Source organism: Entelurus aequoreus, linkage group LG09, assembly GCF_033978785.1.
Source record: "Entelurus aequoreus isolate RoL-2023_Sb linkage group LG09, RoL_Eaeq_v1.1, whole genome shotgun sequence".
Taxonomy (NCBI): Eukaryota; Metazoa; Chordata; class Actinopteri; order Syngnathiformes; family Syngnathidae; genus Entelurus; species Entelurus aequoreus.
The window spans coordinates 32,936,663-32,955,119 of NC_084739.1; the positions used below are offsets into that span (position 1 = coordinate 32,936,663).

Here is an 18,457-nt window from a genome sequence, read left to right on the forward strand (position 1 = left end):
CCAGCAACCTGAGGGTTCCTGGTTCAATCCCCGCCTTCTACCAACTACGTCATGTCCGTTGTGTCCTTGAGCAAGACACTTCACCCTTACTCCTGATGGGTCGTGGTTAGCGCCTTGCATGGCAGCTCCCGCCATCAGTGTGTGAATGGGTGAATGTGGAAATAGTGTCAAAGCGCTTTGAGTACCTTGAAGGTAGAAAAGCGCTATACAAGTATAACCCATTTACCATTTTTCCAATTGTTTTTTTTCTCATTCGTATATTAAATACCTTGTGATGACTCATGGTACTGTGAGTAAAACCATGCATCATATTTGTTTTAGTCTTAAGTAGGAGTGCATCAATTAATCGATTAATTGTAACTAATGAAAAGGAGTGTCCGGAACTTTAAATACGCAGATATATATCTTTTTTTTTAATTCACAAATATTTAAAGTGCATTTTCAATTTAAAAAAATTAAGGTTATGGCAAGCAAAACATGTTTTGTTTATTTAAACTCTTAACTCTCTTCTAAAATACGCTTTGAGGCTATAAAATGTGTTTTATCCAATTCTATTCAATCCACAAATGTGATTGTGTGTGCACTAAGATAGCAAGGGCCTTTTCCAGGTACCAACGTGTTTACAGCGCCATCTTGACATGTTTGTTTGAAGCCATATGACAGAACACAGGTCCTAAGTAATGAAGTGTCTTTCTCTTCTTTGTCTCTGTTTTGTCTGCCCGTCACTCATTTTTGTGTTTGCCCTGCAGCTGTTTTTGTTCAGCATGGATTACACTCCGTCCAGAAAGTTTGGTCAAAAGCAGACTTGTACCAATTTCAGATGCACTCATCACAATGTGCATGTGTTTTCAGTTCCTGTTCTACTTAGCAGACAACATAACACCCAATAACACACAAGACAAAGACAACATAGCTTGAACAAAGATTAGAGTCTCATCTCGCACCCAGCCTTGATTTTTAAGCCTGGGTTACCTGCAGGGTCAGTTTATAACTTTTGTAAAGTTTCACCCTAAACAATCACTGGCAGTGTGAAATGTTTTTCCCAGGGTTAAGCTAACAATTGTCCTCATGCAGTACCGGTACATACAAATACGAACAATTGTATTTTTTACAAAATACAGTTTGTCATTTTTATGTTTAAATGTATTGCATGTACAATTTTCCTCCAAAAGTATAGCTATCACCAACCCTATTTGTGTTTTTCTTATTTGTTTTAAAGGGACAGTACCGACCTTCAGACTTGCTCTGCCCAGAAACCTATGTCTGGGTACCCATTGAGCAATGCCTTCCACATTTGGAGAGCTCCAGCTATGCTCGTTTCAACCAAAATCTTGATGAAGGTATTGCGACAGTTTTAATCTTTCACATTTTAGCATGCAAAAGTGTTGAGTGTTCCTTTGTCACTTAGACCAGGGCTGAATTGAACAAGATTGATTATTATAAGAATAGTTAAATAGAGGGAGGCAAGTACTGATATTCCCAACTTTACAGAAATTAAGGAGCGAAGGAGAGGGCAGGTTGTATCTATAAAAGGAAAGAGAGGTACTGTAAAATACTAGATTGACAGGAAAATAGAAGGGTAAATGAGATTTTACGAATGTAGAAAGGCAGCTTAATACGTGCCTGTAGTTAAGTCATACTTAGTATTTAGTCCATGTAAAGGTAGGTAAAAATCTTCTCTTTCCGCTGTTCAAGTAGCCAGACTGTGGCAATGATATTTATATATTTGTAGGCATCGATTGCATCATTTGTCCGCTGATATTCTATTACAAAATTCCTTTCCTTTTTTAAGGCTAGGTTTTCTGAGGTTTCATGGCTCCAGCCACAAGAGAATTATAGAAATTGATAGACAAGTAGGTCGGCCATTGACAGTAATTTAAAGAATTTGTTGGCCCGATAGGGAGGTCAGACATTTTCATGTTGTTCATAGCCTTAAACCACCAGTAAGCACAAACACAGAGAATGTGTCATGAACATAGTTTATATTCTCTATGACATGTGTATGTTTGTGGTGCCTCTATTCCTCCATGGACTGTTATTCTTGGCCAGAAATTGGCATTATTTCAGGCATCGCTGTCCAAACTCACTGTCAATATGTTTCAGTGTTGGCTGTCTGGATATTTAGCTCTCAGGCACCGTTGTTGCCAAGCTTGTGGGCTTGGGCAGCTGCTGGTGCAGTGGTTTCAGACTAGTCCAGAAATACGCCCAGTGGTGTGACCAAAATTGCCTTCCATGGGTCATGATAGCATAGCTTACAGTTTGGGCTTGTGTCCTACCTAATGGTGGTTCACAGATATATAATTGTCTCCTCTGAATTTCTGGCTAATCGCCTGTTAATTTCAACCCATGCATGATTCTAAACCTCACTCAGGGATAAATAACATTGGCTACTTAGAGAGGTGCATGTGTAAAGAGAGCTTATCCAATGTTTAAATATCCATCCAAAAGCAGAGCACTTGGATCAGTTTGCTTAAACTTCAGGTGCCCTAACATGGCCTCTTATAAGTGTCCATGCAATATTTATTCATTCTCACAGTGCATAGGAACTATCTCACACATTCGTTATCAATGTTTATTTGAAAGAGCAAGAACCCAAGGCCATTGTCCGTTCTGCTGCATAAACACTTAGAAAAAAATGTTTTTCTGGAGGGGTCAACCCCTGAAACTTGCGTGTATTGAGGATGTGTCAACCCATAAACGCAAAATGAGCCACATGCACAAACCATGACTTTCATGATAAAATATTTTTACTAGCCTCTCTTTTGGCTCCACGGTATGTCTTTTACATTTTTTTTGTTGTAATGACATCTTTTCAGTGGTTAGTGGACTCACTTCTGCCTTCTAGCTGTATCCCTTATACTCATATTATTAGCTTTACTATAAAACCACAGCAAATACGTGTCAAATATTTAGTCTCTCTCCTGTAGCTAAATCAGGTAACCAAAGTATTAGATGCAACTCTCCACATTGCAGTGCACTTGTACGGCACTACAACTACAGAAATAAAACAATCTGAAATATTTTTTAATGTATTTATTTGTTGGATTATTTGACTGGGACTATGTATAATACTGTCCCAGGACATATTTTAAAATGGTCTCTGTAAAGACAGTGAAATATTATAAAAACAAATTTCATTCTGAGATTTACTTTTGACAGGGTAGAATTTTTATTTTGTATGAACCTATTAAATCATGCAAGTGGTCTTTAGTAGGGGTGTCAAAAATCGATTTTACTTATGATTTGCAACGATTCTTAATCGATTCAAATAAATCAAAGATCGATGTTTTTTGTTTTAATCTGTCTTGTTCAGCCATTCAGACAAATTATATTGCTGATGTAGATGCCCATATCTGCTGTCCATATTTACTTTAGAATAGAGAAGTGTGGGATACTTTTCTTGTAGCCTGATTTGCATTGGCTTTATTACATATTTGGGTAGAACTTTAATAAACAAAACCAAGTTTCGGTAAACTAATACATACATTTATAAGAGCTGTTATCAGTTTATTGGAGAAATGTAGTTAATCATAGAAGTGGCACACAATGTTGTTTAAAAAAAGGTATAGAGAATAGTTTTGAATCGAGAATTGATTCTGAATCGAATCAATACGCCCAAGAATTTAATCAAATCAAATTGTGTGGTGCCCAAAGATTCACAGCCCTAGTATTTAGTGTATAATCTAAATAATTAATCTTGCCATGTAACATACGACTCTTATTTTCCTGTATGGTGCAGAAAGTATTTTTGTTCTAATGTGTAGATATATTAAACACGTAAAGCTAAATGAAAGTTTGCTGACACGATAGCTTGATCCCCGGTCAGTCAGTAAAATAGATGTCTCCTTACTAAACTGACATCTTAGCTTTTTTCGCTTCAATACCGAAACCCCGCTTAGGTTTGCAAGGATGTTGTCATATTCAAAGAAATACTACATGGCCTATCTTTTACACGCACCCTGTGTTTAGCAAGTGTTTTGAAAGTTTGAGCTGAATGACAAGAGCGAGGAGCGTGGCGACTGGTGAGGTCTCAACGCTCCGGCCCTGACCCTCTCACTCCCTGCTCGACCCTCACCACTCCTCTTCCCACTGACCCTTGAACCCGGATGCTTAAGAGCTGTGACCACAACGCAGTATGTCATTGAACATCCGGTAGATAGTAGAGAAAGGCGGTCTGGAGTTACTCAAACTGAGGATGGTGCATTAATAGGGGACATTGGAGAGCAGAAGCTAAGGGAAGTTGTTTACATTCGCAGAGGATGTTTGGGTTGCTACAAGTGTGAGGAGGCAAAGGGCCTTGTGGCTGTACCAAACTCTGTTCTGTAATCAAGTAGATGTAGCGGATCTTAAAAGTGAATTGCACTTTTTTTTTTTTTTTTAGCCTATAATTCACATTACTTATGAGAAACAAAAACACATATGTCTTTTTTTATGCATTGTAACTCATAAGTAAACGTAGATAAAAGTGTGCTCACAATAGAGCCAAAGGGAGCCATGACGTCATTGCGTTTATTCTGACCATAAAACCCCAAAAGTAACCATCCAAAAAGCGCCAACAGTAATCCATTTACATTTTGTGACCTGAATATTAATCCAGTATTAGCAGTATTGTTATTATAAATGCTAGCGTTAAGGACCTACATTGATCAGAGAGAGACAACTTCCTTCTGCTGCTGTATTATCATCATCCACTGATGAGCTGCTTTCTCGCCTCGGAGTTTGTGAAAATGTATTCTAGATTATAAATCATGCTACTCACCTTGATAGTATAATGATGTTTACATAAACTGAGAAGGTGGTCAACTTGGACAGCCAACTTAGACACGGAGATTGCGAGAAAAACACGCCAAAGACGCTGGTTTTCCCTCTTTTTTTTTTTTCCTCCTTCACGAGGATTATGATTCATTCTTCATCTAAATGGGATTATATCAACATCCTATTATTAGGCATCCCATTGGGAGCAGAACTTGTACAGTAAGGTATGTTTAATTGTGCTGTCTCTCATGAAGTCTGCTTGAGTTGTAGTTAGTGATGTTGTTAAAGGAAAAAGTGAACATTGTAATGCGTCTATTAAAACTTAATGTGTCGGCGTATGCTTAAAATGAGCAAAATACGTAAATATAACTTGTGAATGTGCCTGTTACTACATTACAGCTACATATACATAAATACTCCATCAAGGTTTTATATACAGTGTGTAAATAAAATGTTGATGAAAGTGTGATAATATTGTTGATGACTGAAGTGCTGATATTTTTTATTTGTATTTTTTATTTATTTTATTTTTTTTATTAATTAATCCAACAAAACAATACACAGCAATACCATAACAATGCAATCCAATTCCAAAACCAAACCCGACCCAGCAACACTCAGAACTGCAATAAACAGAGCAATTGAGAGGAGACACAAACACGACACAGAACAAACCAAAAGTAGTGAAACAAAAATGAATATTATCAACAACAGTATCAATATTAGTTACAATTTCAACATAGCAGTGATTAAAAAATCCCTCATTGACATTATCATTAGACATTTATAAAAATAAAAAAAAAAGAACAATAGTGTCACAGTGGCTTACACTTGCATCGCATCTCAAAAGCTTGACAACACACTGTGTCCAATATTTTCACAAAGATAAAATAAGTAATATTTTTGGTTCATTTAATAGTGAAAACAAATTTACATTATTGCAATCAGTTGATAAAACATTGTCCTTTACAATTATAAAAGCTTTTTACAAAAATCTACTACTCTGCTTGCATGTCAGCAGACTAGGGTAGATCCTGCTGAAATCCTATGCATTGAATGAATAGAGAATCGTTTTGAATTGGGAAAAAATCGTTTTTGAATCGAGAATCGTGTTGAATTGAAAAAAAAAAAAAGATTTTGAATCGAATCGTGACCCCAAGAATCGATATTGAATTGAATCGTGGGACACCCAAAGATTCACAGCCCTAGTGGCTATAGTCTTAGTAGTCTGTTTGTTCATGTAGTCACATCATGGCACATGGTGGCACATCAGCCCCGGAAGTAGGAAAATCAGCTGTTGACCTGTTGGGGTGTTTCGTGAGGGCGTAAATGATAAAGTCCTTCTTGAGCTGACCGCCTTGTTTAATCATATATCACTGATTTTCAGAATGGAAATACTTTTCCACAAAAGTATCCACAATAAATCAACAAAAAAGCAGTACTTTTGAGCAGTGTTCATGTACTTTATTTGACCTGTTCCCATCGTGGTTGACCTCTGCTGTAAGTTGTACATTATAAGTAATTATTTAAGTGGCTTGTCACTCCAAGAATCCATCCATTTTCCCGTTCGGGGTCGCGGGGGTGCTGTAGCCTATCTCAGTTGGATTCGGGCGGAAGGCGGGGTACACCCTGGACAAGTCGCCACCATGGCTTGTCACTCCAAGAATGAGGAAGCCAACTGGAGTTATTGCTGTTGGAATTTTTTTTTGTGTTTATCCCAACAAGTCTGTTAAATTAATGTGTTTACATGACAAATTCAAAATGCTGATTTCTTTCTCTTTAACATCAAACACTCCTAGCATCAAATATTCCATGGATCTGACTCAGCATATTTTAATGTGCAAGAGGCTAAAACTGCACTTCCTAAGCAAGTCTAATTGGAACATTTAAAAAAAAAAAAGCAATAATCCACGGTGTGGTTTGAAACTCTCAGTTGAAATTTAAAAAATTAATTGGAGGCAGAAACTCAAAAGTTAGTTTGCATGATTTTTGCAAAGTGGTTGAAAGGTGTATCTGATAATTCAGCAGGTTTGATGAAGGTCAGTATGTTTTTACCTCTTTATTGTAATCGTGTAGTTCTTCATTTCACACAAATATTGCTTTGATACCCGCTACAATTGCACTCAAAATGATTAATCCTCATTGCATTAGTTGTCTTTGGCTTCAGGGCTGGACAGAGGAAGTCACGGGCAAGATTTATGTTTCTTCTTGACGCAACTATTACATTTATCTAGGTTTATTATTATTATTATTATTATTATTATAATTTGTGTTTGTTGGTTTATTGTGAACTTGCCAAATAAATTTAATTTACAAAGGTTTAATAATCATTTTGGGTTCAACTGTACCTTTGCTGAACTACTAAATTCCCTTCAGGCTAAAAGGCCTGACCTGGAAATCAGTGCTTTTGTCCAGTAGTATAATATGTCTTGCCACGCTGTAAGAAAAGCACAGGAGTGGCTGGTGGAGCATAACAAAGAGTTCAAGACGTTTTTTTTGGCCTTAAATTTACCCGTATCTTGCTCCAATCAAATACCAGTGGGATACATAATGGCAACGGAATGTTTTTTACTGAAAACCAAGAGTAGATCAATGTCTGTGTAAATGGCGAAACTGTTCAAAACACTTAAGCTGTGTTTACTCTGTGGAGTATAGAACTCTGGAATGCTTTTTTTAAATGAGAAACAGGGACGCCACGATTAATAGTCTTTGTAAACAAGCACTTTAAAGAAGAATAATCTTCTCCTGCAGTATTACAAAATCAAAAAGCTATTTTGGAATGTTCAGAACATTTATGGTTAGATATTTTGAAGAAAGGTGTGAATCACAATGAGTACTGGAAGATGATTAAAAAGTCATGAGCGATTAGAAAGTTAAGCTGTATTTCCCACTTAATACAATTCAATCAAACCTGGTCAAGTTTGAGGTTTTAGGGCAAAAAACAAAACCTGATTTATTTTTGTCCGTGGTCCAAGTTCATAACTGTAACGATGGCGTTAGTTGCATCGGCACATAGTTTGGCCTTAAAGTAAATTTGTGAACGTGTGTGCTGACAGTACCTGCAAACAGGAACGAAGGGAATTCATATGACCCCATTGATTGCAGTTTACCTGACACATGAAACGTGAACTTAAGCTGCTAGACGGCAATACAATGTTGAACATCTTAAAATGTGTTTCGTTGCAATTCGACCACAGCATCACCCCTGCATTGCTCTCACACGAGATCCACTAAGGAATGGGGCCATATGAATCCCTTCCCTACTGTAAACGTTTTTAAAACCTCACTCATAATCATTGTAGCGAAGAAGTTTTCTGACCAATCAACAAGCCAACTTCCACATACCGAAGCGTACCGCTGTGACTGGGCAACCTAACATACTGGGTCTTATAAAGTGGGAAGCTTTTGGTTGGATATTTTGGACCCCCTGAAGATGGAAATGCAGTAAATGCATACAAATTTAAATATAAATTTGTATGCATTATTTGCTTATTTGTACGGTATGTGTAGTAGGACAGGATAGACTTGTATTTATCCCACAATGGGGAAGGTAAGTGGTTACAGTGCAGATGCAAAAAGTCCACAAAAAAGTATTAAAAGTAGTACAAAAGTAATTAAAGTGCCAGCCCTTGTTGTGCAGTACCGAAGTGGTTTAAAAGAAAAGGTAAAATAAAAACACCTGAAAACAAGAAGGAAACGTTGAAGGACATAAAAGAGCACAGAGTTGCTGCCACTAGCTGTCACTTCAGCGGCGCCATTCTTACATCTAACAACAAAAGTAAAAGCGCAATGAAAAACTAAAAATGATTAGTAAAGAATACGTTTGGCACACATACGATTGCACCAACAAAAACACTGCACTTTTTGGGGGAATTTTGCCTATTGTTTACAGTCCTTATGAGAAAAATGACAATGGATGTTATTATTTTTTTTTTTTTTGCATTCAAAATATTAAATACATTTGATCGAAAATCCACTTTCAAAGGAGTTTATGGGAGCTGCACTATTTTGCCTATAAAGCCCTTAAAGAAAGTTTTCAAACACCTCCATTAGGGTTTTATATACATGGTGTAAGTATATACGTAATGCAGTAAATGGCACATTTATAATAACATTTAACATTTATGTATTTTTTATCACTTTAAGTATACGCGGGATATTAATCTAAAAAACGCAGCACGATGTTTGCCTTTTTTTTGTTCATCACTGATACCTACTCACTGCAGACTTTGAAAGCCAACAAACATAATAAAATATCACTCACTCTCCAATGTCTGCTGTCATTAGGATGCCGTTTACTAGGACGTGCATATATTCCCATTTAGATGAAGAATGACCATAAGCCTCACAAAAAAACGGGGCGGCGGGGGTGGGACCAAGCGTCTTTTCGTGACGTTCTAGCCATTTTCAGGTCCTAAATGGCTGTCAAAGTGTACCAACTTGTCGGAATACATCCTCAGACTTCTTCTGTCCAGGTGAGAAGCATAATTTATGATCTACAATAAACTTTTAGGGAGCAAGGAAGCGAGGAAACACCTCGCCAGTCGATCATGCCGAAATTGTACACAGGCTTGTGGTCACAGTGCCGCTATAAATAGTTTGTCTGCATTAGCGCTTATAATAACAATAATGCTTTATATTAATATTCAAGTCACGAAATGTAAATGGACTATTGTTGGCAGTTTTTGAATGGTTATTTATTGGATTTTATGGGCGAAATAGAGGACCTCCGATAGGCTCCATTGTATGCAAACCTTTATTAACGTTTATTTAGAAGTTAGAATGCATTAAGAAAATCCATCCGTAGTCATGTCTTTCATAATGATTGTGAATGATAGGCAAAATTCCCCCCCAAAAAGTGCAGTTCCCCTTTAATATTGAGTTGGCAGATGTAAGACTGTTCCCTGTTGTGTGTTACCGCTTACTTGTCTTGCTGGCGTCAGCTGTGGGTACTTTGGCTACGCCGTACTCTCCAGGAGGTGAAGAATTTAATGTCATAGAGAAGGTCGTCATTTTTCACCCTTTTTCCAACCACCTCTCCAGAGGACCGCTCTTAGCTGAACATGCACTTTTGAGATTAGCTGTGTTTTCACAGGTTTAATGGGTGCTGGCAGTCTAATGAGACGCTGAGTTTGGCAAACGAGCGGGGAACAGGGCCATGTAAACAAGGCAAACTAACTAGCGTGCACTGCCATGACTTTGGGTTGATGGCAGAACGTAGTTGGTGTTGTCGGACAAATTAATTTTTTGCTTCTCGGAATAATAAAGTAACTTTGCCAAGTCACTTAGAGGTGAGTCATCGACGTTAGGGAAACTTGAAGAGAAAGTTGTTACTCTGTTTTTTGTGTGTGTTTACAGGAGATGCCCAGGTCCTGAAAGATGTGGGCAGAATTCTGGTGCTACACAGACGGACCGTCATGCCCTACACAGTCTATTCCCGAAAGCGAAAAGGCTCTTCAGATGAGACGGAGGTTCAGGAGTTTGCTAGCTTAGTTGGCCAGAACTGTGCTGAAAGGATCTTGCTCTATAGGGCCTAAACCTGAAGAATCTTATAAAATCCACCTCCCAGCAACAGTCTGTCAGTTTAGCCCCATTTCCACTAAGCAGTACATTTACATTTAAACATGTTATTTTTATATTATCAGGTTACCCTCTGTTGTGTACCTACAGTATTGGTATTGTGGAGCTAGTACAGTGATTGGTCAGGCGAGTAGCAGTGGAATTGTTATTCTTGTGCTCTAGTAAACAGCCAGGAAAGAAGTAAACATGCAACATTGTTCCCCCTTGTCGACGCTTGTTTTTTAATATATATATTTAGAAATATATAATTCCACCTAGGATTTATTTTGCAACCGTTTTAAGAAAAGGACAAAACACAAAGGGAACTGCACCTTTTTTGGAATTATCATCTATAAACTCTATGTGAGACAAAAACCTGTTTTTCTCTTAACCTGGCGTTCTAAATATGCAGGTAATGTGATTAAATAAAGCAAAAGGAGGAGCTTGAGAAACTATATTTTATAACCTTGTCCTAATGAGTGCCAGGTTGAAGGCCAACAAACATGTTAATGATCAAATCGACACATTTGCCTCCACACACCACAAGATCAGGTGTTGGTGTTCCACAAATGAACTGTTTGGTGGAAATGTGACTTGTCAGTCTCTTTACTCTTTACTGATCTTTCTGCTGCTTCGCTCTTAATTCTTGCTCATTTTCATTTAATACAACTTCCTGTGTGATCCTATCAATGTAGCCCTTCACCCCCAGGCCTCACTCAACAGTTACTGTATGTCTTTATTATACTTACTAGATGTGACACTTGACTGAGATCAGTCCTTCTAAAAGTCATTTTGATCCTGTGTACGCTGAACTAGTGATATTGACAATAGACACACAGAAATTAGAATGTGCTTGGTGATGCTGCATTGACACTGCTCCAATAATTTTTAATGTGTAAAAACACTTTTTATTCCCTACCATTGCATCCCTAAGCGTTTAACCACTAGGGGTGTAACTGTACGACGTAATCATGTTTCAGTCTGTACCTCGCTTTTAAGGTCCCAGTTCAGTGCATGTTCTGTAGTGTACAGTAAGGCAACACAATTAAAAACAAAACTGCTTAACTTTTGCATTTATATATATCGTTGGAGACTTTGGTTTACAATGTTACTGTTTAAGATTGTGCAACGATACAGACAAAGTACAACAGTAACCGTTTGTAGTAAGGATGTCCTGATGCAATACTGACATCAGATATCTATCTAATGTTATCAAAAAAACAAGTGTTGGGTAATATCAGACCGCAATGAAAATCTCTGATACAAATAATCCTCCAGTGTGTTTATTTGTGAAAAGCTGGACAGCAAGTTAACAGCTAAAATTCCTCCAATAAGCACACAATGTTGATATTTCCTTTTAGTGAAGTCATTTACAATAGGTAAACATGGTATGCTATAGGTAGCTAGGATTTTGCTGCTACACAACAGCTACGCACACAATAGCACGCAAGCTAGACATTATATAAGTGTCATTAAACAATATTGCAATCTAAAACACCACATTTGTCAATACAAACAAGTATCAAATAATTATAGTTGTATATTATTCACATATACAAAGTCTTCAAGGCAGAAAATCAGATTAGAAAGTATCCAGTAACAAACGTGTCTGCATCTTTCAACTTATTGCGCCATGCGCTTAACTTGACGAATTAGTGTAACCAATAGGTGTCGCCAAAAAAAATAACACTACTTCAAAAGCGTAAATCTGTCATAAAGTTAGGGTTTTTCATATCTACCTTCGTTCTCTGAGTAATTTCTTGTGATCAAACCTTTTCTCACATTCCTCACTACATAATAAATGTGTAATGATCAGTGTTGATATCATATCGGGTTAATATCGGTATTGGCCAATATTCAAGGAATCTGAAGCTTTTTTATTTTACTCGGTATAGAAAGTAAAATAAAAATAAAAAGTTGTATCCCCTACACACCCCTAGTTTGAACAGTGTTTTATTATTTTACAAAATACAAATTAATGACGGAAAAGGTTCTCTGGGTTCTGGACTTCGAGCCATGACTCCTGCTAGTCTAAGGCTGGGCTGTGCTGTAAATTGTCTAAATCACCTTTTAGGCACACTCGCTGAGATGTTGAAGTATCGCGATGCTGAATGTACCCTCCTAAAATGACTTGAAGTATGAGCACACAACTGTAGCAAACCTAAGGCTCCGTAGTTGGTACAGACAAAAACAGAATGCATGTACTGTTATACCCCTATAAACCACATTATTATATGTTTAACTGTCTGGCCTTGTATTAATACTCATAGTAACATGATTTTCTTTAAATATCAAATCATTGTTTATTAATAACCAAATAAAGGGCTATGTAATGCCTGTTGAACAAGGGGACTCTGTTTATTTAAATAATTGTTGGACGATATCTAAGCAGTGATGCACCTTTTTTTTATTTTTTTTAAATGTTGCATTCATGTTTTGATTGGGTCTCTGCTTGAAACCGCTATCCATCCGAGTAATCCTACACAGGTTCCAACCTGCCTGCTACAAACCCATGAACTCCCCTTTTAAAATCCAGCGGGCAAGAATAAGTCCTTAGGAATTACCACTGATGGACAATCTAATTCTGCAGGAATGGCCTTGGTTGGACTCACTGAATCACTCCCACATCAGGTGTGCTTCACACACACACACACACACACACACACACACACACACACACACACACACACACACACACACACACACACACACACACACACACACACACACACACACACACACACACGTTTCCATCACTTCACACAACAATGGTTGTCTTTCATTGAATGCCAACCAATTTGAATGCTTGTAATTTACTGTGCAATATTGCAATATGTTTTTTTTTGTTCCCAACAGTATTTTAAGACTCAACCGCAAGGCTATGTCCCTCACACACACATTATCCTGGCACTGTCATGAAAAGTTAGTCTTGGTGGAAAAAGCCTCGTTAGTGCTGTGGTGTACTTCCTATCAAAATAAGTGACTCTGACGACTCTGCTGGTTCGTAATGCGTACGTAATGCTGCATGACACAGCATGGCAGGCCTTGGAACCTTAGCCCTGGCTTAATATCAACTTTAACTGCCAATGACTTGATTTATTGTGGTGTTTTTCCACATAAGGAAAAGTAAACCTGGTACAATATAACATACTTTCTGGGCTATAGAGCGCAGAGATATATACCAAATTTTAGAAGAAAAATATATTTTTACATATATTTTCCTTTCGGACCATAAGCCGCAAATATAAACCGGTACAAAAAATGTGTACATTTTTATTTACATACCTTAATTGTTTCTAACCGGTGCCACACGGCAGTAAAACAGCTGATCAAACAAAGCAGAAGTCATCGTCATGGACCCACTAGCTGCGGAAGCGAGCTCTCCAATCAGCTAAACAGACTCAATAACTTCAATGCAGTGGTTCTTAACCTGGGTTAGATCGAACCCAAGGGGTTATTTGAGTCGGGCTCAGGGGTTCGGCGGAGGTCAAGACACACCCGACTCATCGTGTAAATAAAAACTTCTTCCTATCGGGCGTATTACGGATACGGCAACAGCAGAAGTCACACTGATTTGCAGGTGTGTAATTTGTTGTGAGTTCATGCACTTTGTTGGTTTTGTTCTTTGAACAAGGTGATGTTCATGCACGGTTCATTTTGTGCACCAGTAATAAAACATGGTAACACTTTAGTATGGGGAACATATTCACCATTAATTAGTTGCTTTTTAACATGCAAATTAGTAACATATTGGCTCTTAACTAGTCATTATTAAGTACTTATTAATGGCCTTATTATAACCCTAACCCTCTAACCCTAACCAAATAACTCTTAAATTAAGTCTTTGTTACTTAGAATATGTTCCCCTAGTGTCCAAAAAACTCTAAATTAAGTCTTTGTTACTTAGAATATGTTCCCCATACTAAAGTGTTACCAAAAACATATAACTTTCACTTGAATTTGAAAAAAAACATTTTATTTTTCACTGAAGAAGGGTTCGGTGAATGCGCATATGAAACTGGTGGGGTTCGGTACCTCCAACAAGGTTAAGAACCACTGCTCCAATGTGACATTTTGGTGAATTTACAAAACTGAAACAACACAGAAAGAATGCCATTGTAAGTTATTATTACTAACATTAGCAATTTACTAATGCTAACGATGCTAGCTTAGCTTAGCTTACATTAGGATAGCACATTCAAGCATGCATAACAACACTCACAGACATAACACATGGGACGGTTTATTAAGTACGAATTTGTTTAGTTATATTGTAAAACTTACAAAACTTGCTTAGCATGATGACAGAAGAATCATTTCGGGCAGAAAAGGTATGCTGTACACGAATAGTACACGAAACGGGGTATACTATCAGTTCAAGGCATGAAACAGGAATTACAATTTAACCTGCAACACCTGCAGTGAGCTAACTCGTCCAAAAGACGACGCCGTGAAACAAACAAGAACGCACCTTTTTTTTAGTGTCTTTGACTCTTGTCTGTGTTAAAAACTATTTGTTGAATACAAAACATTATGACCGTTTTATAAGCCGTAAGGTTCAAAGCATGTAGTCTGAAAAATATGGTACAAATTAGGGCTGTGAATCTTTGGGTGTCCCACGATTCGATTCAATATCGATTCTTGGGGTCACGGTTCGATTCAAAATCGATTTTTTTTTTTCAATTCAACACGATTCTCGATTCAAAAACGATTTTTTTCCCGATTCAAAACGATTCTCTATTCATTCAATACATAGGATTTCAGCAGGATCTACCCCAGTCTGCTGACATGCAAGCAGAGTAGTAGATTTTTGTAAAAAGCTTTTATAATTGTAAAGGACACTGTTTTATCAACTGATTGCAATAATGTACATTTGTTTTAACTATTAAATGAACCAAAAATATGACTTATTTTATCTTTGTGAAAATATTGGACACAGTGTGTTGTCAAGCTTATGAGATGCGAAGAGTGTAAGCCACTGTGACACTATTGTTATTTTTTTTCTATAATGATAATGTCAATGAGGGATTTTTAATCACTGCTATGTTGAAATTGTAACTAATATTGATACTGTTGTTGATATTAATTTTCGTTCACTACTTTTGGTTTGTTCTGTGTCGTGTTTTTGTCTCCTCAATTGCTCTGTTTATTGCAGTTCTGAGTATTGCTGGATCGGGTTTGGTTTTGGAATTGGATTGCATTGTTATGGTATTGCTGTGTATTGTTTTGTTTGTTTTTTTTAAAAAAAAAATTAATTTTTTTAATTATTTTTTTTTATTTAATTTTATTTTTTTTTATTTTTTTTATTTTTTTTTATTTTATTATTTTTTGTATTGTTTTGATTGATTGATTAATAAAAAAAATAATATATATTTTTTTAAATAATAAAAACAATGAAAAATAAAATCGATTTTTTAAAAATGAGAATCGATTCTGAATCGCACAACGTGAGAATCGCGATTCGAATTCGAATCAATTTTTTCCCACACCCCTAGTACAAATGTAAGGGTTTAACACTGAAAACTAAACAACAAATGTGAGGAATTAAATTGGCGTTTAAAATGTCCGTCCGTCAAAGTAATGAAAATCTGAAAATAATTCTCCACATTTAAGAAGAAAAACAAATCCCTGATGTGATGAATGTGTGCTCACAATGTTCCTGCATCACAGACGCTTTCAACCACACATGATCCTTCCTCTTTGTAGACAGGAAGCCTAGTAGGCCGTGAGATGTTTTGATCTTCATTGGTGCAGTGTTTCATGCACTGGAACAGAATGTCAACTGTTCCCGTATGTAAAATGTGTTTTTAATGTGTTGGCTTTGTCCACCATCACATGCCTCTAAACGGTATATCTCCTCCGTTGTGCTGCAGACACGTATCATTGGTGCATGTTTGCGCCTCGCCCAGCCAGACCCCCCCTAGATCAGCGGAAGCTCCCAAGCCAGAGGAAGTGCCAGGATCCTTTTGTCAGCAAGGCCACCCTGGATTAAGCGTATCACACCCTAAATGCCCAGTCTTTTTCTTGGGGATTATCTAAAGAGGACTGGCGGGGGTGCCCTGTCACCCAAATTCAACACACCATCACCTGGCTGCCCTCAAGCCCCCTGGTTAGGACACCGGACATGAGGGGAGTAATTGTGCCACTGGAGACATTACTCAAGTGGTTAGCGGGAGTTATTATGGGACCGTGGTAAATGCATTTTGAAATGGGGCTTCTAATGTTTTCATTTTGGACATCATGGATGGGTTGTGTTACGATACAGGAATGTAGAACTTGCCATCTATTGTTAGTTCTCCCTGTCACATTCACAATTATATCTCATATACATGCTGCTTATATAGACCCATCCATCCATCCATTTTCTACCGCTTGTCCCTTTTTGGAGTCGCGGGGGGTGTTGGAGCTTATCTCAGCTGCATTCGGGCGGAAGGTGGTGTACACCCTGGACAAGTTGCCACCTCAACACAGGGCCAACACAGATAGACAGACAACATTCACACACTAGGGCCAATTTAGTGTTGCCAATCAACCTATCCCCAGGTGCATGTCTTTGGAGGTGGGAGGAAGCTGGAGTACCCGGAGGGAACCCACGCAGTCACGGGGAAAACATGCAAACTCCACACAGAAAGATCCCGAGCTCGGGATTGAACTCAGGACCTTCGTATTGTGACGCACGTGCACTAACCCCTGTGCCACCGTGCTTCCTGCTTAAATAGACCTTTTCATTTAAAATTGTTTTGGTCTTTCCAAAACGGGGCGGTATAGCTCGGTTGGTAGAGTGGCCGTGCCAGCAACTTGAGGGTTCCAGGTTCGATCCCCGCTTCCGCCATCCTAGTCACTGCCGTTGTGTCCTTGGGCAAGACGCTTTACCCACCTGCTCCCAGTGCCACCCACACTGGTTAAAATGTAACTTAGATATTGGGTTTCACAATGTAAAGCGCTTTGAGTCACTTGAGAAAAAGCGCTATATAAATGTAATTCACTTCACTTTCCACCTGTCTTGTTAGAGAACTGCGTCAAAGTGGTAATCGTCCCTCATATTTCAGTTACCTTATTTAGCTTGTTTTGTGCATCATTGTACCTAAAATTGAGTTTACATAGTTTCTTTCAGAAATTCCTTAACAAGACAGCGTGGATCTGATGGTGGAGCAGCCAGCTAGAAACTTGTGGAATCCTGATTCAAATCCCGCTTCTGCCATCCTAGTCACTGCCGTTGTGTCCTTGGGCAAGACACTTTACCCACCTGCTCCCAGTGCCACCCACACTGGTTAAAATGTAACTTAGATATTGGGTTTCACAATGTAAAGCGCTTTGAGTCACTTGAGAAAAAGCGCTATATAAATGTAATTCACTTCACTTTCCACCTGTCTTGTTAGAGAACTGCGTCAAAGTGGTAATCGTCCCTCATATTTCAGTTACCTTATTTAGCTTGTTTTGTGCATCATTGTACCTAAAATTGAGTTTACATAGTTTCTTTCAGAAATTCCTTAACAAGACAGCGTGGATCTGATGGTGGAGCAGCCAGCTAGAAACTTGTGGAATCCTGATTCAAATCCCGCTTCTGCCATCCTAGTCACTGTCGTTGTTTCCTTGGGTAAGACACTTCAACCCACCTTTCTCTCAGTGCCACCCACACTGCTGTAAATGTAGCTTGGAAGTACACATTGTTTTCTCCGTCTTTATCAAAATATAACTATAGACGACAACATTGTGTATGTGCTGAAAGATTCATTTATGATTGCTGCCTTTGGTAAAAGCTTAACTCTTTAGTTTTGCTCACATTTGATTTCTTTTATTTAGACTTGCTGAGTCGGTGCTTTACGGAGTACTCGTAACGAAACAGTGTTTTGAGAAATACAAATGATATCAAGATAATACTTAAATGGGAAATACTAAACGTCAAAGGGAAATCAAACAAACTTTTAACAAAGTCATCACTGCAAACGTGTGCATTCTTCGACTCTTCTCCCTTGGACGGGCAGTGCGTGTCACTTCCTGTCACCGTTTTGTGAAATCGTGCCCTCTTCCACCCCTCTGTATTACCTTTGAGGAACTCTGAAGAAATGTTAATCCTTTTCGCGACTTGTACAGCCGAAAACAACGCAAGCATAGGGCATTTTTCTTCGAGAAAGGCTAAACA

General features: G+C 38.0%; 1 protein-coding gene across 4 annotated transcripts in view; it reads left to right on the forward strand.

Moving 5' to 3' along the window:
- LOC133657362 (arginyl-tRNA--protein transferase 1) overlaps positions 1-12,661 on the forward strand; it is a 97,957-nt gene extending 85,296 nt beyond the window's left edge. For 2 of the 4 annotated variants that reach the window (XM_062058610.1, XM_062058614.1), the window contains 2 exons: positions 1,220-1,340; positions 10,114-12,661. In XM_062058610.1, the coding sequence (XP_061914594.1) occupies positions 1,220-1,340; positions 10,114-10,292 (300 nt within the window). In that variant the 3' untranslated portion in view covers positions 10,293-12,661. The remainder of the gene's footprint in view (positions 1-1,219; positions 1,341-10,113) is intronic. The other 2 variants (XM_062058612.1, XM_062058613.1) reach the window with 1 other exon arrangement.
- Positions 12,662-18,457: the final 5,796 nt, after the last annotated feature.